Below are 25,964 nucleotides of genomic sequence, written 5' to 3' on the forward strand. Positions count from 1 at the left end.
ATTGCATTCTCCACATTTTTAGCTAAATTTTCATGTACCATATAAGCATTTTTGTTCAGTGAATCTTTTGTAAATTGCTTTACAATTACCATCGGGCCTACATGCCTATTGCCTGGCTTGCTTCAGCTTCGGTCACGTCCTTTTAAAACCGTCTTTTTGTCTATCGTGAGCATTTAATCTGCTGCCAGCTAGTGACTCCATATCGCCCAAAATGCTTGATTGCATTGCATTGTCCACATTTTTAGCAAAATTTTCATGTATCATATCAGCATTTTTGTTCAGTGAATCTTTTGTAAATTGCTTTACAATTACCGTCGGGCCTATAGGCCTATCGCCTTGTGAAATACATTTCTAAATAAATGCGACTTATAGTCCGGTGCGACTTATATATGTTTTTTTCCTGTTCATGACGCATTTTTTGACTAATGCGACTTATACTCAGGAGCGACTTATAGTCCGGAAAATACGGTAGTTAAAATGAACAGTAAACAGTTATATAAAATTAGTAAGGCTACATTAAGGATAGTAATGATAACAATAATACAATACAACGATCAATAATGAAAAAAAAAAAAAATATCATAAATATACAAACGATAACTCATAAGAACTACTAAATTAATGCAAGCTGAACAGATACATCTTTAAACCCCTCTTGGAAGACTATCGCAGGCTAATACTAATGCAGGCTCACAGAATCTGTCTGAATTGGTTTATCAGAATGGTGTCCACTCTGGTTCAGGGTGTACTTCATGGCCATGGTGTAACAGCTATCTTGCTCCGCTTTAAAATCTTTGATTATAACTGCTGGACATGTATTGTCCCATTTCTCATGAATCAGCCTACTTTTTTGTGAAATGTCTGAAGTTCGTTACACAGTTCATTATTATGTCATATCTTAGTGTGAATATTTTGGCAGTGTGCATACAACTTCTCTTCTCTGAACAAACTGATTTTGCTCACCGAAAATTGAGATTCTTGAATGTGAAGTGTGTCTCCACAATACCAGTAGTCTTCACACGAGTACGTAGAATGTCCTGTTCTGTTGGCAGGTAGTCAGAGGAGCTAATCCGCTGTAAGCTGTCCAGATAACTGCAACATGAACAAAATGTATTTAGTGGGGTCATGAACTGCATAGCATAGCAAATCTATGTACAGTACATTGTGTACGTGTAATTGCATACAGATATTTTGCCAAATTTCTTCAATAAATAGAGGCCAGATTCTCAAAAAAAGTAAAAAATCTAAGTGCATTACCCCCTTACATTAAGTCTTCTACACTCTACTGCTACACTCTGGACAACCCTAGACTGTTTTAAGGGATTTTCACTACCTTTAGTTAGAAGCATTTATCCTGGTCATTGTAAGTGCCATACACACATGCTATATATTGGGGTTTTTTTCGGCAGAGTCTAGGCTACCCAAATCTGCCACAATTTCATGTATTAATACTTGCATTGATTTAATTTTGATTTTTAAATAATACAAATACAAAAAGCGTATTATAAAATCTCACCACTTAGGGTTGGGTATCGTTTGGGTTTTATCCGATACCGGTGCTAAATCGATACTTTTAAAACGGTGCCGGTGCCGAAACGGTGCCTGAACCGGTACTTTGTTTTTACAATGTTTTACATTAAAATGGTCTAAAGCATGAATTGATTTATTGATAAGACAAATTTGAACATGAAATTGAACTGTTATATTCAATTTACTATCAATATCTCATTGCTCCTACGAATAATACATTTAAATGTTAAAACAGCTTGCCATGCATGCACACACAATGGTAAGCTCTGTTTTCAAGTTTACCCAGTGTAGGCGGTTTGCCATAAGGTATGTTAAAACCGCTTGCCATTAAACTGCCAGGTCATGGACAACGGCATTTGCAAGCAAGCTAATCTAACAGGGACTCTACTTTCCAGTTAATTCAGTGTGCTCCCAAATGCTTCAAGAAATGGCATGTCTTAACCCATAACACGCAGTAGTTTTGAACATGTTAGGCTACATGTCGGTGTTGAAGTGTTTACATTCCCAGCGCTAGCCTAGTAGGTATTTTAACAGCAACTATGGTTATGCGCTAACACCAGTCAGCTGAGTTTAATTAGCGATAACGTACGGAGATGGTTTTGTAGCCTCTTTGACAGCTCAGTGACATCAGGTATGTAACCTACATATTTATGTTTTTGCCAGCTAACTTTAACCATGATCTTCATATTCATTGTGATGCTATGGGCCTCGTGCACATGAAAGATTAATATCATGCCATTCACACCATGAAATAAAGTTTTCCCCTTACAACTTTGCTGATAACATTTCAAATATCAGTTAGCACATTAGCAAGGATATTGTGTAACGTATAGGCTAGCCTATTGTTGATGTTGTTTCATAGCCTTTTGCTTGTGTGTAGTTAGGCCCACTGCTAGATTTTGACACAAGCTCGCGATATCGCTTTAAAGTAAGCTAGGCTACTTGGGCTCACGCAAGCTGTCAAACACTGTCCACTCGCCTATGTGGTGCACCCCCCTGGTTTATACATCCAGTGTTTATCATATGTTAGGTAACTGTATCTGGATGTGTTGCTATCAGAGCAAGACGTTAGAGATGGCGCATGACATGCAGTGATGCCTCGTATAAAAACAAATAAAAAAACGCTATTTAAGCACCGAAATGAGGCACCGAAATCCACATTGTTATTCAGTTACTACCGTTTGTGTCGGCACCGGTGCCATATTATAATCGTGTTTCGGTGCCCAACCCTATCACCACTGCAAGCTGGCAGTTCGACTTTCATGTGTGTGTAGGGCAGACTGTCCTGAATCTTGCAATATCATTGCCATGGTGGAAGGATTCTCTGGGGCTGAGCAAATGTGAAAAATATGTGGTGTGTGCCTTACAGAAATAAATGCCATTTTTAATTTAGCCCTATGAGCCCTACTCTATGTTTGGCCATTCTCACTACCTTTATTTATAAGCATTTATCCTGGTCATTGTAAATGTAATTTACACATGCTGTTTTTTTCAGCACAGTCTAGGCTAACCAGATCTGCCAGCATTTCATATATTAGTACTTACATTGATTTGATTTTGATTTTTAAATAATACAAAGACAAAAAGCGTATTACACAATTCTTACATTTTGAAATGCATCTCACCACAGCAAGCTGCCAGCTGGACATGACTTTCATGTATATGTAGGCCAGACTATCCTGAATCTGGCAATATAAGAACCATGGTGGAGGGGGACGTTGGGGCTGAGCAATTTACAGACATATGTGGTGTGCGCCTTACAGAAATAAATGCCATTTCTTTTATTTAGTGACGAAAAATGACTTTTTGCGCTCCATATCTGTGACAAGAACTGATCTGACCTGACTTAACCCGAGTTTGCGTGTTAGCCTGTGTGTGCACTCATGATGATTCTCTACAACAACATTTTACTGCAATGTCATGAACAAAGTAAAGGCAAAAAGGTGTTTCTTTGTCGAACAAATTGAGATACAATGTGAGCCTTGAATTGGATGCTGTGCAGGAATTTGCTAGGATCTCAAAACCGGATTATGAACATGCTTTGCCATAGAGAAACACATGATAGCGTTGTTTTATAAACATGCATTGCCACAAAAACACACAAAAACGTGGGCTAAGTCGAGCTATATGAAGTTATTATTTTGCTGTCACTTTGTCTGACAACCTTTTTACAAGTACAATCTGTATGGTGCTTTACATTGTCAGATTAATCTCACTATGTCTCAATTAAATTTGATAAAAAATGCTCTCCTCCCCCTCCTCCGCTTTTGGTGCTTCCCTACATATTTTGTGTAGTACTAGTCAGTCTATATCAGAACCCCTGACATACAATCCAAATAGTCTACAAGAAACCTCAGAGTGTTACCTTTCATTTGAGACCAGGATAATGATTCTACACCAAGAGGTTGCCATACAGTAAGGCTTTTATTGTCAGTATGCATTTTGGGAGCCCAAAAGTCCTATGGGGAGTTTCCATAGGGCATTTTACAAAACGCATGAGCATACCTTGGCAAATAATGTTCCAAAGCACTCATTTTTTAATTCTATATTGAATCTACGTTTGCACACAGCTTCACAAGACCAGGTGCTAGGGCTCAGTTGTGTTTCTAAGTCATCTCAAGTGACCTGGAGGGCTGAAATGTGGTCAGTTCAGAGATGCTTGTTATCCGGCAGAAATAAAAAAAAAAAACAATATTCTAGCCTCTGATTGTTCCCTGCGAAACTACAAGGTTTCAGCTTTCTAAAGAGACCAAGCATTTGATGGTAGGCCAAACTAGGTGGGAACAGTGGCCTCTGAAGTACGGAACAGTACAATTTCGGGAGGGGGGGGGGCTAAAAATGCCCATCCCCTAAAGCATGCAATTAAAAAAAAATACCTCTTCAATCAAACAAATAATTTTCATTTGGAATATGTGAGACCCCCCTCGGTGACTCAGATGGAGGGCAAGATGTGTCTGATTGATAGAATTTGTAGATGGGGACAGTGGTCCTATTGCGGAGTCCTGGTTTAAAGATGATTTTATGTAAAACTCCCATGATTTCATTCCGACTTTGGAAATGTAGTCGCCGACTGTGAAATTGCTTGAAAATCGTATGGTGTAAGCCCACCATAAGGCTTATGAAAGAATAAATCATGAAAAAATATTTTTCAAACTGCTTTATAGAGGGGTGCCAAGATACATACTTGGAATGCTAGTTTTCTGGTATGCCCATCAGACAATGCATGCATCTTAAATGTGATAGTGCTCAATCCACTCTTTTCAACTCCACCACCACCAGATAATAAGCAAAAGTGTCGGGCGTATCTATCAGAATCAGTGACGTTGGAAGTGGAGTTGCAGGGGGTGCAGCCGCTCCAAGACACTGTCATTCTCCGTGTACACTGGACATGCAACTGTTCTGTACCCAAAGCGAGTAGGCCTATGCTTTCTCTGTCTATGACCTGCAGGGTTAGGACCTCCTCGACGAGGAGATTGCTGGTCCGCGGATAATTTCCGGCACAATTAAACGTTGAACCACAGACAGAAAAAAATTAGAAACTAAACATTTCCCAGAATAGGAAACATTTCTTAATTTATTGTTATCAAATAAAGAGGCAGAGCCTTAGGGGGTATGAGCGCTCATTCTTGTGTGTGTGCATCTGTGCAAGTTAAACAGTGGAACCACTGGAGATAACGTGGGTAGCAGCAACAAACAACGTAGCCACTGAACCACTGAAACTCCATAGATTTTGACTGATTGTCATGATTGTAATGTGATATTGGATGTTGTTTTGTAAGAATTAAAAAAGTGAATGCTTTGCTATAGCCTTCATAATTGGATTTGCCAAGTGAAACTGGTATAGCATCCAGGATGTGTGGGTATATATTCTTTCAGACTTCACAGACACATGCAGGCTAGGATGTGTTACATCAAATTGTTAGCTAGTAGAACTCACATTTCACATGTGCTAGTGCTGCTACAGCCTGCTGTCAAATGACAGCCTTTGAAGTAGGGGTGAGCAAAATAAACGGTTCACAATCATATCGCGATTGAAGCTCTACCGATTCAAAAGCGATTCATAGAATTCCAAAAATCGATTCAAATGTTTTGTAACGGCGTTTAAACTATTGTCCTGAAATGATTTTAGCTCGCCATTCCCATAGATGGCACTATGTGTATTTCACACTGTTGACGCCTGGGAACTCTTTACTTGACATAAAATGAAAATAATGAGTTCAGCAGGGGTAGCCCAGGGTTCTGAGGTAGACTAGTCGACGCAAACATCAATGTTCGGAGGTCCTTTGCTATGTGTAGCAGACCGTTGTCAATGGTAACAGGTTTCATTGAAAGTGAAAGCATACAGTTGGATCAGCTGCACTGTGAAGAATGTTTGATTCAAGTTCAGTGTTTTATGTGGCAAACTATTTGTTTCTCAGCAGAAGCAATGAAATGGTAAAAAGCCAACACAATTTAAAAAATAATAATAATTTAATTTGAATAATTTAATTTTCATTTTGGGACTGTTAGGGGGCAGTCTACATCAGGGGTGGGCAAACTTTTTGGCTCAAGGGCCACATTGGGTTTTGAAAATTTTATGTCTACTGCAATCATATGGGAAAAATAACTGTATACTGCAAATCATTTTTTGAATCGAGAATAGTTTTTGAATCAAAAATGCGCTTAAAAATCAATATTGAATCGAATCGTGACATTTTCTGAATCATGCACCCTTATTTTATACAAGCAAAATTATTTTGTAATGGATGTGATATTGAACTGGGAGGCAGTTGTTGGTGGAGGATGGGGGTGATGTGATCCCATGACCTAGTATGGCTGAACAAACAAGCAGCAGAATTTTGAATAGGCTACATCTATATCGTAAGCTGTTTATTCTTTTCATATATTTGTTTTGCACTGTTAAACAATCATTGTGACCAATAAACATCATTCACCAACGACCACCAATCACCACCATTTTCTTCATAACTAGGTGGCCTATTAAAATGAGTCAGAGAATATAGGTTTTCTTACTACTGTGCTGAGTCATTAAGCTGAAACTCGTTTGAACGGCTGAAGCATGTCTGAGTTCCAGCATCACTCCATAGGCGCGTCATAGCTCCCAACAACTCAGTTGAAAATGGTTCAGTGTCCTCCATACGACTCACCACATCGAAGACCAGCTTGCAATCACTCTGTAACAGTTGCAGACACAGATATACACACACACCGCTGAGTACATTTCATGTTCATTGTACAACCCCAAATCAGAAAAAGTTGGGACGTGGTGCAGAATTGACTGCCTGGTCCATTAAAGTTATCCAATACCACAGGAGACAATAATGCCACTTATAAAGTATTTTACAGGTAATAACACATTACACGTTTGCACTTACGGTACGGTCCTTGTCAGAGTACTCAATATTGAGTGTTTCCATGGCACGTAGGATAGTTGCCAGACTTTGAATGGTGTTGCTATAAACAACTGGCTTAAACTGTTTTACATCATCACCACTGAATCCATCTTCATGGATGATCCTACAAACACACAGAAAGAGAATGTCAACAAATGTTTATTAACTGATTAATTACAGCTAGCTAGCAAACATAAATGTGAACTTATATTACACTTGGGCTGAGACAACAGGAGGGCTATTTCTCAGGAGATTAAATGAATAAATATGAGAAAATGGTTAAAACCTCATATTGATGTTACAGAGTGCAACGAGGCTATGTCTAGGAGATAAAAAAAGACAAAGGAGAGATCTAATTTTGAAATGCTATTCATTGTTAAACAGGTACAAATGCAGGGTGGACCAAAGAAGTGAAAGGAAATGTACTGCTATGGTAAACCATTAGTGAACACACCAATTATATGATACAAACGTTTCGACCACTCAGGTCTTCGAAGACCTGAGTGGTCGAAACGTTGTGTATCACCCACCATTAAACTGGGAGCTTTAGAGACAGTGTGCGGATATCTTTTCTTTTGTTTTACTCAGTATTTCTAGTATCCAGCACCTGTAGAATCGTTATAGATGTGCATACACCTCTACACTTTAGTTTAATGACAGGCTAACATGGTCTGATCATGTTAACTTGGTCTAATCATGTTAACTTATTGATGGAAAAATTAAGTCCACGTTTTGCCGTCTTTTAAGGTAAATACTGATGTGGTGAGAATGTTTTTTTTATGTCAGTGATATGTAGTGTTTGGAGTTACTGTGTGGTGGGTTGGGGTGGGAATGCTGGGGCAACTGAGAAAGCCAGGACTGAGTGACTAGTGAGTTAAATGCAGTGGATAAAGTATATGATGACCGCCTGTCAAAAATGACACAGAAAATAACGAGGGACCCTGATCACCCTCTCCATGGCAATTTGACTGGTAGGGTTATGGAACATAGTGGTAGGCTAAGGGACTGTTCGTTATTTATAAACGGGGCCACCGGAGGAAAATAGGGGAGGTCATGTCTTTTTTTTCTTTGTTGAGGGGAGGGTCACCTAACTTTTTTTTGTCTAGGAGGGGGGGGTCACCCATCTTTTGTATTAATGAAAACAGCAAAAAATCGAAGTGGCTTGTTTGATTGTTGATTTCTGTCGCCATATAACGTTCTCTTTCGTTCCATAGCTCTGTCAACATTGAACAATGAAAATAAGGGAGATTTCCGGGTTTCTCACGCAAAATACGGAAAATGTCAACATTCGTCCCCATTAACGTTGGAAGGGTTGGAGCAACAAAGTAGCCTACTTTATTCACGCCTAACAGCCTATATCCATTTGGTCAACTTATCCAGCCCTGAAAAAGCTAAATTTAACTTTGGTTTACTTGTAGTTTACCGTGTAGCCTAACTTTAAACAGTGTGCATGCTTAACATAAAGCATAGGCTACTTGTGCTTCATTCATCCACACATCCAGCTCCTAACGTTTTGACAAGCATTTCTACCAATAGAGCATCACAGTCCCGCCCACAGGAGTTTCCGGAAGTAAGAATTCAATGCAATTTCTCCATTGACAATTCGGGTATAAGCACATAGTAGACTCAAAACCAGCTACGGCTGTACTAAGCGATTGTGTATGCTCATATAGACGCCAAAAGTTCACGGGGCACTAATAGTAGGGGGGCCTATGTGTCTAATTTGGGGGCCTGTGGGATTCGCATGTTAATTTTTGGAGAGTATTATATCTTTGTTCTAGAGGTTCTTAAGAGTAAAAAAAAACATGTCTCCATTTTTTTTGAAGGTTTTGAAGGACCCAAATCAAAGGTCAAATTCAGAAAAGGTCAAATATGGTGTTTTGTCCATAAACCTCACATTGCTGGTATTATAGCATAGGGTTTGGTGCCTACACGGTGTGCAAAAGTGGGCCACATAAACAATACAACATTATAAAACATTTTTAGGCTGATGATTGATCTCTTTAACATGAGATTGTGCCTAAAATTCTCAAAATTGTCCGCTAAAAAAATAATACTTCAATATCAATACAATCAATTCATGCCTATTAGTGTGCTTGAGTGTAGGCCTAGCCTGCTCTGTCAGTTCTTGTCTACACCCATTCAGAGCACAAAGTGCAGAGATCTCTGTTAAACAAAGTTTAATAGACTTAAAGGAACCGTATGTAAGAAACGTATTTCAATTAATCATAAAATGGCCCTGATATGTCACTAGACATTAAGAAATCATGTTTATTTCAAATACTTATATCACTGAAAAAAGTTAGTCCGGCCAGGATATTGTCATTTAAAAAGTGAAGTTGCAGCCCTCAACTGATGTTGATGTTGTGTTTTGGCCTGATGCGCCACCCTCCACCTATCTACTAATCACAAAGTCAGTATGTTTCGGTTGGCAACCTCACGCCAGGGGGGAGGGGGAGGGGATACACCGCTCTATAGTAATTTGAAAGTGATTGCAGTACCAGTTTTGGCCACAATCTTACATATGGTTCCTTTAATAGACTTTTGCATAGTACCAGCTGAAATCTGTAAGGCCTTCCGTAGCTTATGTAAGTGTGATGAAAAGAAAGGGTAAAGGATCAGATAGACAAACAGACAGGTGTGTGTGTGTGTGTGTGTGTGTGCGTGTGTAAGAAAGAGAAAGAGAGACACTACCAGCATGGATGGATTATGAACTTTCAGGCCCCTGGGCCCAGATGTATTAAGGGCCACCCACTAATTGTTGCGGGGGACATTTTTAAACATTTGATGTGATTTCCTATATTCTGGTGCATTTTGGGGATGGCCAATACTTTAATTCAATCAGTATGTTATATGTTGATATGATGTGTTGATATTGAGGCAATGATTCCATGCAATGGCTTGGGCCCCCTGACTCCTTGTCTCCCCTGGGCTTTGGCCCGGTAGGCCCATGCAGTAATCCATCCCTGACTACCATTGACAGTTGGCTGATGATAGCTGGCAGTGATAGAATTTAGAATATTGAATAACCTGAAGCACATAATGCTCTGTTCTTCATGGTTGGTGATATTAGTGACCTTCTTGCCTTCTACATTTGAGCAAGCACATTTTCATAGTCCATGGTGGCACAATCTAGTTAGGTTATATTCTGAGGTGTGTCTTTCTGTTAGTCAGATGATGGCACACATATTCTAAAAGAAACAGATTTTGGGCTATGTATCCAGTGGCAGATATGTGTGGACTGGTGAATGAACCATCACTAGAGACATATACCAAATTTCTTGTTTTTGTCCATGAGAGAGTATAGAGATGGGGATCACAGATCAGCCAACGATTACATTGTTACAGTGCAGTTATCTTACAAGAGAACAAAGCAGTTTGGCACAGGAACTGCTACAAATCCACCTGTAATAGTGAGCATCTGCAGCATGCTAAGATTCGCTACTAGAAATCAATTGAAGCAGGCAGGACTCAGTGTCTTCAGAAAAGACGTGGTAGACCATCTTCTGAACCTGCAGCAACACCTGCAACTGCATCAAGTCCATCTAGAGGGACTTTGTACACTTGTTCAGCAGCAGCTGCTTCCAGCATAGATAAGTGCTTCTTCTGTCAGAAGCAGACAAAAGAGCGTCTTCATGAGGTGTCCTCTTTCAATGCAGGCAACCAACCAAGAACTATAAGTAATATTTTGAAGTCAATGACTTTTAACAGGTAGCCAGTGTAAAGATGCTAGGATGGGGAAAATATGTTCATATTTTTTGTGTGTGTGAGCAGCTGCATTTTGAATAAACGGTTAGCTCTTTAGACAGGTATTATTACAGCCAGCATAATAGCATTGCAATAGCATTGCAATAGTCTATCATTGAGATGACAAAACATTCATTTCTTGGCATCTGGTAAGGAGAAGGACTTCCTTATCTTTAAAATGTTCCTTAAATGTTAAATGTTGGTGATCTGTTTTATGTGATTACTTAGTGCTAGGTCCTGGTCAATTATAACTCCCAGGTTTTTAACACTTGTGGATGAGGTCAGTGGAAGATCACTATATGTAGCCTGTGATGTGGATAGGATATCCCTCATCTTTTTGAACCTAAAACCATGACTTCTGTTTTATGTGAGTTCAAAAGCAGGAAATTATTTGTCATCCATGTCTTTATAGCTCTTATACATGTGTCAAGTTTGGCTAACGGGGTTAATTCATCAGGTTTTATGGAGAGGTATAGTTATGTATCATCTGCTAAACAACAGGGGCCCCAGTACTGAGCCTTGAGGCACTCCATATTTTACCATAATCTGTACAAATTGTTGACGGTTAGGAAGGTATGACCAAGCGAGTGCTGAGTCTTTGATGCCTATCAATTTTCAAGCCTAAGTAGTATGTCATGGTCTATGCTGTCAAAGGCAGCGCTGAGGTCCAGGAGGACCAGTATAGATACAAGGCTAGGTTTTTTGAGGGAGAGCTTAATAACAGATGTCTTAAACGACTGCGGTACATGCCCTGACAGAATTATTCATAATCTAGAGCAAAACATTATCCAGGAAGGGGAGACCAGTCTTAAGAAGGTGAGTACAAATAGGGTTTAGTAGACTAGTTGTAGATTTTGATGAGGACATTGTGGAGGTGAGATCTAATATGTTGTGTATATGTAAATGAATTAAATGTTGTTTGAGGTCTCATCTGTGATTCAGTGATTTTGCTATCTTTCAGCAATGGAGTATGTGTATTTGGTGAAACTGGTTGGTTATTGATCTTATCTCTAATTGTTTGACATACAATCATAATACTGACATACAATCATACTGTTGAAAATAATAAAATAACTGTTTTGTGAACTTTATTCAACATAGCCAGTGATTTAGGCAATATTTATGGTGTTAATTATAGTGAAATATACAATTTCACAAAAATAGGGTTAAAACAGGTAAAAAAAATCCTGTTTTTCTCCACGTTCAATGACCTCTAAAGACAGTCCAACCACTCTCCAAAAATTAACATTTCAATCCCACAGAAACCACATAGGCCCCCTGACTATAACCTCGTTTTGAGATAAATGTCTTTTATTCGCGATGTCTTGGATAAGTACTTCATTACCCACAATCCTGAACAATCCCACAGTGATGCCTCTGATTGGTGGAAAGGCCGTTAAGGTCATAGTTTGAAACTTTATCAGCGAAAATTATTGACAAAGATGGCGGAGTCTTTTACTGCCTATGCCTTAGTCAGGGCCAATACACCATCAAATAGAACACTGTAAATACTAGTTTGAACACTTTAACTTTTCAGGTAGCCGATAGACTAGCTAATCATTAGCCTTTCAGACATTAGAATGTCATTATAATGCTGCTAACAGTAGCCTACATGCTGCAACACAGGTATGAAATATATTATGTTTTAGTGACCTTGTTGTTTCTATGAACATGAATTGTTGTTTATATGAAGCATAAACTTAGTCGAGGCATAAAAAGCCCTGTATATCCCCATTAAGTACTTAAACCTTTGAACTAGCTAGCTAGCTGGTAGCACAAGCTGGATGCTACCACCGGCTAGACCAGTGGTTCTCAAACTTTTTCTTTCATTCCCCACTTTGATCAAGGGGGCATTCTCGAGCCCCACCTGTCCCTCATCGCTCTAAGAAAGTGGTAGGTCAAGCTTAAAATTGTCAAATTTATTGAAATAATGACAAGTTCTAAATATATCCTCTTCAACAGAGTTAAAATCAGCTGGTGCTGCAGATATAATAATAAATAAATACATCACACACATATTTCTGTTTTCCAGCAACATATTAGGAAGCATAGGCCATTTTACAGCATACAATATATCCAATGAAATACCAACATGCTGCATTAAATGGATCCATAATCCAGTCATACTGAGCACTGCTGGTTGGGAAATATTTTTGAAATAAACTTTGCAGGGATGTGATGTAGGCCTACTGTTTAATACACAGTGTTGGGGAGTAACGGAATACATGTACCGGCGTTACGTATTCAGAATACAAATTATGAGTAACTGTATTCCGATACAGTTACAAGTTAAATAGTTGGTATTTAGAATACAGTTACATTGTTGAAATCAATGGATTACATGACGATACTTCTCTGTTTCATACGTTTATTCACTCTCTAAATAAATTAAGGCGACTCCATTTCCCAGAAGCTCCTGAAAGCAATCTATGATGAAATTGTTTCCATGTTTAAATCCAAGCCCCGCCGTCTTGCACTAGCCTCAAAACGCAGCCAGCGCGCATTATGGACGCGTCATGGGAGACCCTGAAATTACTGTTTGCACAGCAAATTAGGAGTAAAGTAAGTGGAGGTAACTCCTGTTCCTCACTGATCGTGGTTCCTGATGTCTATTCAAAGGATATTTTCCCAAGTAGGCTATTAATAGCTCAGGCTACTTCGGCCAATCTGTTACACAGTTTGCTAATCAATAAACAAAGCCTAGTTCACGTGTTGATTTAGACCTTAATTTAATTTAATACCAATCTCTAAAATAGGCACTGCATTCTAAGTTTTTTATTCTAACTTAAAATAGCTTTATGGATTTTTTTTTCTAATTAGATCTACATCTACGTTTTAAAATGAATTATATGGTGCAGCCTCTGAAGAATTATTCTTGAGTAGCATATTTTAACGTGCGGTTTTTGATTGTCATTACGCGATCATGTTCATTTTGAGAGCCCTGATATACAGTAGCCTATAGTGTTTACATTTACAGGTCATTTGCGTTCCACCTGTCATATGCGACCCTCACTTGTGGGTTGATGCCACCGAAAAATCTCAAAGGCACACCTTAATTATAATTTCTGGCTACACCCTTAAAGTAGCCTATTTATTTTGTTTTTTTTAATTAGCCTAGTCGCCTGCTGTAATTTTAGTGGTCACCTTGCTATTTTAAAGTTGTATCAGGTAGCTTAGTTGACTTTAGATTCTCCTATGTGGGCCTAACACTTCAGCCATTTGGACAGAAAATTCATTTGGGTAAAATTCATTTTGGGGGCTTATTTTAGTCAGCTCATACAGTTCTTTAACCGTTAGGTGTTCATATGTTTGTTACACAGCCAATCCGGGTCTGTTGAACCCACCACATTATAAGGCTTTTTCAATACAGGCATAACAATGTATGTAAAAATACTTGACAACAGATGTTCACTTTAGCTCAGTTACCAATGATGGACTTCATTTCTGGTTATTTGCTATTTAACTCATCACATTTATGATCATCATTTTGTGAGAAAACAAGTAAATTCAATTATAAAAAGGTACATAGAAACAAGTTTTTTTTTATCATTATTGGTGCTTATTTCTTAGAACTTAATCAGAACAGGTGAAAGTGCTTGAAATGTAAGTTTTGTAACTTTGTGTGGGGATAGCAGATGAAGAAAGCCAATGAGTTTGAGTGAGAAGAAATAATAAATAGCATAATTTTCTTTTTAGCAAACATTGAAAGTGGGTCCCACAGACCCAAACACCTTACAAGTGTTAAAAAACTATAATAACAAAGAGACTAGTAATATAATTCAATACTTTTTTATTTATGTAAAATTAAGAAAACATGCCCCCGCCCCACCCCGCCCCCCCGGTCCCTAGCACCAATGAGCCACTTGGAGACCGCCTTCTCGTTCTTTACGGGTGATTTGGCTGGTCATGCCGTTTTTCTTTAAACCTCCTGCAAGAAACAAATATAACGGTCACTTACTTCATACTGTATTGTCTAACACAACTCTCAGCCTGGACTGCAACTATGTTAAGAAAAGTGCTATATAAATATATATAAATAAAGATTATTATTAGAACTACACACATACTCTTGAACACACAAGTTAGGCAACTGAGAGACGTGCAAACACACTGCCCAGCCAGGACAAAAAAAATGGACCTATATAACATTAGGGTATTGTGACATCTTTCTAGTATCAGTACATAGGGCTGGGACACCCTATGTATTGATACTAGACTTAAAAAAAAAAAAAAAAAAAAAAAAACAGCCAGTTAAGCTTTAGACAGCCGCAGGAACTTCAAAGATCACTAGACCAAATACTTCAGATATGAAAGCAGTTTATCAACAAGGCTATCGCGATTTTAGAACTGTTACATTCATGGCGCTTACAACTGTTACAACAGTAGGGTACCGCACATTTTAATGGCTGCGTCAGGTTGTAACAGCGACATATAGTCCTAGGCTAGCCTAGGCCTACCGTATATGTCGCTGTTAAGTTTAATTCTGAGATTCATATACGTTTTCAACCCGGAATTGTGCAAATGTCATAGTTGAAAATGTATCAGAAATTCAGAAATAATCACGTTATGCAGTCAGCTTAAGACCTCTGCAGAAGTCTACATGAAGTCAAATCCCCCAAATGTTTCACATTTTTTCTTTTTCCTTTTTTTATTTTGCAGGCGTCACGCGGTATTGCAGTAATGCGGTTACCTTCCCAGCCCTATCAGTATAACTTAAAACATTATCCACATGCACACCTACCATATATTACTTCATACAGTTGTAAGGCCTTGAACTCTCTCTTCCCGTTTTGCCCCACAAAGTTGTACTGCCTGGATAGGCCATGGTCTAGGAGGTCATGGTCCATGGTCAACAGTTGTCCCCCCTATGTCAGTCACAGCTGCAACCTGAGGGGGAACAAAGACGATACAAAGCAAAGTTATCTATATTGCTCACTGGAGTAAACCACCCAACATGAACATCAACAGAACTGCCAGAAGCATGGGTGTGAGCAAGGGCTGGGCGATATATCGGTATTACGACTACGACCGATATATTTTTGAAAACGATATGTAGTTGAGACAATATCGTAATACCGGTATTATGTCAAATAATGGGCCATTTTATCAAAGCCACTTGCTCTTCTGTGTTCAGACCATTCAGATAGCCGCAGCTCTGCTCAACTGCGCCCCTGCGTGTGCACGTTCTCCCTCGCAGCACTACAAACTTTCAAACATGACGGACACTGAGTCAGATTTTGTTTACCTTGATCAGAGGTTGGTGCTGATGTCTATTCCGTCGGCACATCAACGGCTAGACCGAGAATTCTCGTTCTCGTTCAAAATTCCACTGGAGCTCCAAGCGGTTTTGTACACGCAGATTTAAGTTACAACATTGTTTACAGCTCTTCGACTCACGGTAAAATGTCATTTTTGGTACATAGCCTAGCTAATTTAAATACACTGATGAATGCTTGCGTTTAGCGATATACAGTAGCATATCTAAAGTCCTCAGGGAGACAACCTACACGCTGATTTTATTAAGAGGATATGCACGCGGGGACTCGCGAGCAGTTAGGGGCATCATTTTTTATGATTCCTGAAACCCCATTCAATCGTGCATAGGGATTTTTCTTACGAACCGGAACATGCAAAAATGAACGCATGCAAAACGACGGTAGCGTCTATCACACTCTTGATGAGTGACTCAGTTACGTTGTTTAAGTAGCCTAATTGTTTAAAACTATTTGTTGTTGATAGCAACATGTCTAGGCCATCATAGGCTACATTTGCTTGTCATCTAGGCCCTATCAAACTCTTACGGGTAAAAAAACTGGATTGTCTGACAAAACTGCAGGTTTTTCAATATTTTTGTGCCCAAAATATTGCATTGTGCAGTACAATGTAGGCTTGCGTTGTCAGTCAGGGTCAACTTTTGGTCTTTTGTTATTTGCACAGCTTTATCAGAGCAACTGTAGCCTATGCCTATTGTAGGCCTATGTTATTGTTTACACTTTTTTGCACAGCTGTGTTAGAGCAGTCTGAAATCATTCTAATTAAAGCTGGTTGAGTGAATACGAAACACTTAGCTCTTTCTGTTTAAAATATCGATATATATCGTATATCGCCAATCAGCTCCAAAATATATTGGGATATCAGTTTTGGTCCATATCGCCCAGCCCTACTCCTTGTGCAGTTAAATATTTACAAACAAGTATGTGCTGTGTAGCCTACTTTTTTCTTATTTGCACAGCTCTATCTGTATGTCAATTGGTTTATTATATTGGCTTTTAACGGTAGCCTATGTTTTGTGTTACCTTTATTGTAAAGCTGTAGGCCTGTGTTGCCAATCAGGGTCGACCAAATATTGTTATTTGCACAGCCCTCAGAGCAACTGTATGCCTATTGGTATATGTTATTGTTTACACCTTTTTGCACAGCTCTGTTAGAGCAGTCTGAAATGAATATAATTAAAACCGGCTGTGTTGTCATAATTGTTGTGTTGAGTGAATATATGAAGCACTTCGCTCTTTCTGTTTGAAATATCAATATCGTATCGATATCGTATATCGCCAATCAGCCCCAAAATATCGGGATATCAGTTTTGGTCCATATCGCCCAGCCCTAGTGTGAGCACACTGAGGAAGTTTCAGATCAAGTTCACTGCCCAATAAAATTGAGTTGCACCACCCTAGACTTAACATACATACCAGTTTGGACATGAAGTTTGGATTTGCCAGTTTTCCTTCCATGACTTCTACATCCTTAACGGTCTTTAGGGGGAAACCTTCTGGGGTAGAAGAGACGGTGGCGCCAATGTTGCCACGCTTTCAGCCCTACATTAAATTAAGCAAAGTTGCTCATTTATTGCAAAAGCAATATATCTTCAATTCAATCATACTTCAAACCGTGTGTGTGCTATGATAATAGCCTTTATACATGCAAAGATCTGACCATGAAAATCTGAAATAATTCTCATAATTTATTTCTGTGACACTAAATGAAGATCAGATCACATTTTGTGACCAATTTATGCAAAAAAACAAATAATTCCAAGGGGTTCACAAACTTTCACATTTTGGCTGTATGCATTCTCTCTACAATTAAAGGCCTATTCACACCAAGAACGATAACCATAACTATAAACAAATATCGTTCTCATTAATATGAATGACGACGTTCACACATAAACTATAACGATAACGACATGAAGAACGATATCATTGGGGATCACTTTCAGAGCGATTTTGAGAACAATAAAAAGCTAATAGCCAATCAGAAGAACCCATCGAATTTTAGGCGTCACATTCATTAACACAAGGAGAGACTTTGGCTATCGTTGTTCAGTGTGAACGCTTTTATCATTAACGTTATGGTTATAGTTATCGTTCTTGGTGTGAATGCAATTGAAGTATGCAGCTCTCCATTTTAAAAACCATCCGCTAAAAACACCTCATAACTGTGTTGAGGTCAATTGCTCTCCACTGTATTTAAATATCTAGAACTATTTATTCTGACGTTGTGAAAACGTTGTCAGCAATAAACAAGCCATTAAGTAGCCTAGTGATACCTAGGTTAACGTTATGGTCCAATACAATCGCTAACAAACGTTACCGAACGCAGAATAACACCAGGACAAGGATGAGGGCAGCATCACAGCAGCAACGGTCATAGAAAGGCATTCGTAAAAAAAGACACACATTTACTGAACGCTTACCATAACGTTAATGGTTGTGGTTTGATATTACATCTGACAGGATGCTATCTTGCAATCAAATCTAATTCTTTAAAACACATGGACGAAATTACATTTTTAAATCATTCATTTTTTGGGCTGGCATGCGTCGACATAATCGATTAACTTTATTAACGTTAGGACTAGGCTAGATTCTACCTGCGTCGGAATCAAAAAACATTGCCGCCTAAAATGTTTCGGCCAGCAGCTAACCAGCTAACATTGGCTAGTAAATAAATCAAACAAAATAGGGTTTCCAATATCTTCCAAAACATTTTAGTTATTGAATCAGCAAAAAACTTCTAAACAGCCTGAAAATACTAACGTTACTCCTGCCAAAGGCTTCAAATTCCTTTGAGAATTCAAAGACTAGCTTCTAGAGCTAACGTTAACGTTAGCTAGTGCGTTCTACAAGTCAGCCATTCAAAGTAATATTTAAAGGAGAATTCCGGTGTGATATTGACCTAAAGTGTATTGAAACATGATACCGAGTGTGAACGTATGTCTCATAGCCCATCTCGGCTCAATGTCTCGTTTTAAATGTCAGGGCCCTCGGAAGTCTACCAATGAAGTGTGGAGATACATTGAGCCTCGTAAATGGTGTAAAACAGTGATTTATTTGCATGGCTAGCCCGATGCCGAAGCACCACAATTGGAAAAAGCTGTTGGTAGCATCGGCTAACTAGCGCCAGATTTTGGAGTGCAGGGGACAAGCCGAGATGGGCTATGAGACATACATTCATACTCGGTATCATGTTTCAATACACTTTAGGTCAATATCACACCGGAATTCTCCTTTAATATTGAATAAGCACTTTCAACATCAATATCGGAAACGAGGGTCATTGAGCTCACCGGTTAAAATGGTTAAAATTAAGTTAGAGTAGGATGACATGACGTTAACGTTAGCCTAGCTAAATAGTGATTTTCGCCTTGTTAGCTGTAGAACTAACGTTAACGTTATGCCATGATAGTTTTCTACAGAATGTAGATTCTAGTGCTAGCATTTTTCAGTTATTAGGCCTAGAATCTATACAAGGACTGTAGTTGTTCTTACCTTTTGCGAGATGAAAGCAGCCTCTTCCAGTGCGTCCAAGTAGGTAATCGTGGAGATTTGAGAAGAATAAAACTAGTCACAGCCTAACCTTTTTTTCTGTCACGTTTCAACTTTTCCAACGGCTCTTGGGGAGGAGTTTCTTTGCGCAGGCGCTTACCACGAGAACTTTGGGTGCGATTAAGTTTTTAACTAAGTAAACTAAGTTTAACTAAGTAAAAAAATCTAAACAGATTGTAAAGCCGCATTAAAATGGTTTAAGGCTCATTACGGAATACTAACACATTACCCTAATAGATTTTTAAATATATATTGTTAATTTTATATAACTGCAGTAACCAGCATGTCATATCAACATACTTTATCGTTGTTTTTTTTTATATATGTTTTTTATTGTGGCCCAGTTGGGACCCATGTAGTGCCCATGTTTAGTTTTAGCACGGTGTATTTCATATGGGTTGCCCATGTGGGACCCAACATCAAAGCCCACTCTAAGCCCATGCCCAGCTGAAGCCCAACTAACCCAAGTAAGGCCCATGTGGGCCCCACATGGACGTGTTTGCTGGGACGTTTTGAAAGTAACCCTCCCAACACTGTTAATACATGGGATCACAAGAGTGCCTCCCAATCAGACGTTTCAGCGATTTCGCTCAGAAATCTCAAAGGCATAATACTGTCGCGATCGAGGCGCCTGTCCCATACTCAAGTTTTTTTGGTGAATGCAGTAATCTTATTTGCTAGGTGAGGTAGGTGCTTGTCTTTGCCTTGTAACTGGACATTTAACTCAAATGTATCACAAACATGTGCTCTTCCTCCAAGAAGAGGCGACTCTGAGCTCAAACACGCGCGAAAGCACTTTACCTCGGGAAAGCCACCTTGCCTCGCTGTGAAACAGTACAGCCTTTTGGTCAGCTACCATCTCTTCGCAAAGTGCGGAGATTAGATGCACTTTTAAGGGCCGGGTTTTGATGAAATTCACCACTCTCACAACAACGTTCAAAATCTCATGTAGGTCGGGACTAACTAAGCTGCCTTGACACGAGCGCTTCCCTGTGAATAACACAGTGCGTACATTGCGCATCGGGTGCTACCTGGGCCCAGGCTACAGATGAAAAAAAAAAAAACTAAAAAACACCTGTTTTTCACGTCAGTTCGAGCCCCACCTGGCATGTCTCCGCGACCCAGTAGTGGGTCATGACCCACAGTTTGAGAAACGCTGGGCTAGACACTGCAGTAAAATGGTTAGCAAACCGTCCATGCCCCCGTGAATATTTCACTGTTTCAATGACGAAATCAAGAGTGTCCAAAGGGGTGAAAACCACTTTAAATCGGGTCACATTATTGACTGTTGTGTGTCGAGGGTCAACTTGTGGGTTTTGTAAGGGCCAGCATGAGGGACAAGACCTATCAAACCTACGAAGTTGTGTGGTGAGTTTTGCAGGGAGGTTGGTAATGCTAGTTAACATTAGCTAGGCTACTGTAGCCTTCATACTGTATGAGCCATATCATCAATCATTAACCTAGAAAATACTTCTTCGTACATTTAATGAACATTTTGTGTAATAATTCACAGCAAGTTAATAAACTGAACATGGTCCAAGAGCAGACCATGCACCGGTCCATGCATCAGGATGGCAGTCAGATACGAAGCACTGTACAATGTTGCTAACATTAACCGCTTTCACACACACACACACACACAAGATATAAAATACGCGATGGTAAATATAACATTCAATACCAAAACACTATTATTTACACGATTACTCCTGAAATAACTGCTATTAACTATATAAAAATCATTGTTTGGAGGAAAGGGTTCGCAGGTTGTAAATGATTTTGCGCTGGTTCGTGCTGCTTATGTATTTTTCAGTGAGGCGCGGTGGTTTATGGGATGAGTAGTTCCTTCGCTCGGAAATGAAAATATGTACACAGTCTTGTACCTTTGACTTTTTTTGGACTTTGTCTTTGTTTTTTCACTCGAAATGATATGTTGTATGCTTATGAGTTACGCCGTAGCTGATTAGCCTAAGACATGCTCTAAAACATGCTCTAAAACTCTTTAGATACGGATTTTTCCAAAACGTCAATGGGAGAAATGAATGGGAAATTTACTTCCGGAAACTAAGCTCTCTCGGAGGAGGGGCGGGGCTGTGATGCTCTATTGACCTTGTTCCTGCCCATCTCTAGCTTTGTTGTCTCCTTCCTTTCTGTTTTTGTTGTTTGCAAAAAAATATATAGTATTTATTGGTAACCAGCAACAAGTGCAATTTGTTAATCGCTGTCATTCTCTCTCCTGCCAACAAAAATGTGTTACGTTCCAAGTAGCAGTGCGTAATTCTGCTTCATAAAGTTGAACAAATACATTTGGTCATATAAATAGCCAGTTTATGGTCTACAGTGTAGAGTTGGTAAGTTATGGTGGGCCAACTTGAAGTGAATATACAGGGGGAATTCTTTGTCTAGCCCTTTCGTGCCCGTGCCGAACATTCCATTTTTGGTGCTGGATGACCTCCTTACACAAAAAACCTTATTACTTGAGTATAATACATACCATCAATGGGATATACATACCATTGCAATCAGAAGGATCAGTTCTATCAAATGATGTAAAATGCATATGGTAATGTTGATACAGTAATGAACAGTCTTTGAAAATCCTCTCCAAATATATACCGAAATTTGTTACAATTTAATTTCATTCACATAAAAAATTATTTTCATCATATTTCTATATGAGATAGAGAAAAATATAGAGTGTATGACATGTCCAGCAAGTTGTGGGCTATTTAACAAAAAAGACTGTATTGGAATATCATTAACCTTTCAAAAGTTATGATACATTTAGTGATCAGTGTAAAAAAATGCAGGAAACGGGATTTAGAATGTTGACAGAATTCACATTCTCTTTCTCACCAAAAACATAAAAGTATGCATAAAAACTAATAATGAAGTCAGACACAATGGTTTAGATTTATTTGGTCCATAAGAATAAACCATTTATTTGTATATAAGCAAATGCTACAGTCAATAATAATGATATATACAAGAAAAACATGTACCTTACCAGTAATACATGAAGTAAGTATACTGTATATTTATTGAAGATCAATTCTGAATAGAGACATAAAATACATTTGATTCAACAGATACAACTTCCTTATAAATTAGTGTAATATGAAAATGATATACATCTATAAAATGTATTATTTATGAAAAGCTAGGAATACAATCAACTTCAACAACACTCAAAAATCAATGTGTTCTAAACATTTGAAAGTGGATTACATAGAACAAGCCTGCCACATATACACACAAACTCACACACACACACACACACTCAGAGGAGGATAGGGAAAGGTGGGGTGGGGAACCTGAAGGTTAAACACAGAAGACCTATGACTCATAACGAAACGCATCCCCTTCTGTAGAATGCCAAATCTGACAGCAATTTTGTTTACCAAAAAAACAAAGTCACCTACCGCTAAACGTCAGGCCATACAAGCTACTTTAGTGTTATTATGTATTGTTTTTATAAAAAAGCCAACAATTTTTCTTTGGCTCCTGCTGTACAGGAATATGTACTTGATGAAAAGACGACAAAGTAGTAGTTGGAGCAGCTGAAGGTGAGGCTGAAATTTTGACGGAAATGCCTGCCAGCTGTTGTGTCAACACCAGATTCTGCATTGCCAAACTTGAAATTAGGGCTGCACGATATTAGGAAAACATGCGGTATGCGATAACATTATTGAGTACTGCGATAACGATATAACTTGCGATATTTAAATATTTAATGTTTTTCTCCACCTCATGTTTTTCTCCAACCTCATACGCTGCGCATCCCACGTTATTAGGCTACCGGCATGCCAAGTGCAGCGGAAAGTGAAAGTAAGGGGCACATCGCACAGTTCAATGAAGTAGGCTAAACAACTTTTACAAATAACGAATCCTGATTACCTCTCTGCTGCTGTCTGGGGCTTTTGCTAAATGCAAATCATGAAATACAAGCCTTACAGTGAAAGACAGATATCTTCTGATCCTATAACGATAACGAAAGAAACTGTTTATTTTAACACAGTGGAGAAGGACGCATTTGGCGTTATGTTTGTAACACATCATCCTTAATAAAACCAAAATATTTCCATAGAACAGACATGCTTTTCCTTTTAGTCACCAATTCCTCTTCACCTAAGTGTAACCTACCTCGCTCGATCTTCAGCCATCACGACATTAGCTCCCGCCTCAACACCTAAAACACCACACACCTAAACTGGTAGGGGACTGCTTCTAGGGCAGCATGACAGCATCGGTTTGGTAAAATATGGTGACATTCAGAATGTGAATACACCATAGACTGTATGGAATGCGCACGGCACAGAAAATGTATCGAAATTTATTGAAAATTAAGTAATCTTTGAGGTATGTCCATCGCAAATGTTGATATCGCGATAACGATAGATTTTAGATATATCGCGCAGCCCTACTTGAAATAATAAGAAACTACTGACAACAGCAATGTCAATGGAGAAAAAGTGTACACAATATGTATTTCTCATTTGGTCAACGCTCCCTGATCCCTTCAGAGACTTGGTTCCCCAGTAGCAATGGATATTAGGGAGGGAAGTGAAGTCCCATGTCAATGATCAATCCCAGAAAACTGTGAAACTCTTCTGGGGTCTCTTCATCCCATGCCCCTGTACTGTGTGTTTGCATACGACGGCCTACTAAGCACAACCTCCCATCCATTCCGGTTGGTAAAACCACATATGCCTGGGACAACAACATATAAAAAACAACATAAGTCTATTTCACAGTGTTTTAGTGGCAGTCTACACCACCCTACGCACGCCACCTAAATCTATACCTTCTTCCTCCATCCTCACATGGTCTTCAACATTGTGAGCGCAAGCTCATCAGCAGTCAGCCACCTCTTCAGGCCTGCAAGGAGGTCTGTGTAGGTCTTGTCATCCTCCATCTGAAACAACAGTTTATTAATTTAAAAAATTAAATCACAAAACTACAGATGCGTGCTTGTGTGCACATACATACACAAGAAGAGGTAGCCTAAACTATTGAAGCATTCTGAGTAGCAGCTAACTCAAAAATATTTAGAAGTATGAAGTCATTTTATTACACATGGGTTTAGCTACCCTAAATCTGATTGCCTGGCTGGCGTTAAGATAAAGACAGATTACATTTCACCTAGTAACTAACTGCTGAAATGCAATAATGACATTTCTGACATAATATGTCATTTCACATCATGTTTTCTATAACTACATATTGAGAAGAGTAGAATATCAAGTCATGCCATCTTAGAAAATGTTGCGACAAGCACGTCTGATGTTTGTCATTTAGAAGTTAGCAAGGTAAAACAGTTCACTACAAACTGCCTAGCGAGGTAACAACCCGAGGAGAGGCAATAAGTTAATTAGCACTACATTTCTGACAGAATCCGTGATTTCACATCTTGTTTTCTACAACTACATATTGAGAGGAGTAAAAATACCGTTCAACTTATTTCATGTAAGAGAACGCAACGCGGCGCCCATTGATTTATTCAGCTTTGGTATGCTATACTGACTTGCCAATATAATGCTTACCTAACAAGCAAATTGGTACTAGAAAAAACAAACTTACTTACAGGTTATATACTAACAGGTTTTTAAATGAAATTGTCAAATGAAAATAACTGATATCAAAAGCAAACGAGAATACTGCAAGCAGTTCAGAGTAATGCAGCTAGCTAAAGTTACATGACTATGCACTTAGCCCCCGCTATGCCATAATGTTGATGCTGATGAGAAAGCATATTACTGTCAAATAACATGATTTTATGACTACAAATTAAGATTAACCATAACTAGAAACTATGTAAAAACATATATTACCTCAGTTTATCCAGCTGTGTGGTTTCCAGTCGAGGTAAACTCCAACGAAGTGCAGGTGGCATCTGGCGGTCCATGTCAAAATGTATGACTGAAGTGAAAAGTTTTTTTCACGACTCATCTGTAAGTATCCAAAACATTTTGCGCTATAAACCCCTTAACCAATCATATCAAATTGAAGCTTATGTTGTCAGCATTACGGGGAAGATTTCAGAAATAAAATCAGTCATTGGACAGCTGAGATATTAGATGATTGGTCATCGTTAAAATTTTAACGAAATTAGAACGGTCGGGCTTGTAAGGGCTAGCCCAGGAGTTCCCAAAGTGGGGGACGGCGAGGGGTGGGTCGCGAAATGATTTCTATAAATCAAATAAATTTGGAAAAAATAAAATTCAGAAAAATTATGACTGGATAAGATCACCATTCACTGTAACCACCGCAAGTCATCTGTCAGCCGGCATGGAGGACGCACTGGTTGAGCTGTCATGTCACCGCACTTTAAAGACAGATTGTAGACGCTTGCTGAGTTCAGTCGAGAGGGAATATCCACAGCTATCGATGGACGTACTGACGCTGTTTGGCTCCACATGCCTGTGCGAAAAGACTTTCTCTGCACTGACATATTAACTAGAAAAGC

At 38.9% G+C, this 25,964-nt stretch overlaps 1 protein-coding gene across 1 annotated transcript in view; it reads right to left on the minus strand.

The window, feature by feature from the left end:
* The window catches only part of gnao1b (guanine nucleotide binding protein (G protein), alpha activating activity polypeptide O, b), a 90,828-nt gene that overhangs the window by 23,387 nt on the left and 41,477 nt on the right, over positions 1–25,964 (minus strand). The window contains exons 4-6 of the mRNA XM_076287936.1: positions 6,906–7,047; positions 6,544–6,704; positions 964–1,092 (exon numbers count right to left, since the gene is read on the minus strand). Coding sequence (XP_076144051.1) covers positions 964–1,092; positions 6,544–6,704; positions 6,906–7,047 — 432 coding nt within the window. The remainder of the gene's footprint in view (positions 1–963; positions 1,093–6,543; positions 6,705–6,905; positions 7,048–25,964) is intronic.

Source organism: Alosa pseudoharengus, unplaced genomic scaffold, assembly GCF_046254945.1.
Source record: "Alosa pseudoharengus isolate Yale_2024_CS ecotype anadromous, Long Island Sound unplaced genomic scaffold, YU_APseudo_1.1 YU_APseudo_1.1_scf_16, whole genome shotgun sequence".
Lineage (NCBI taxonomy): Eukaryota > Metazoa > Chordata > Actinopteri > Clupeiformes > Clupeidae > Alosa > Alosa pseudoharengus.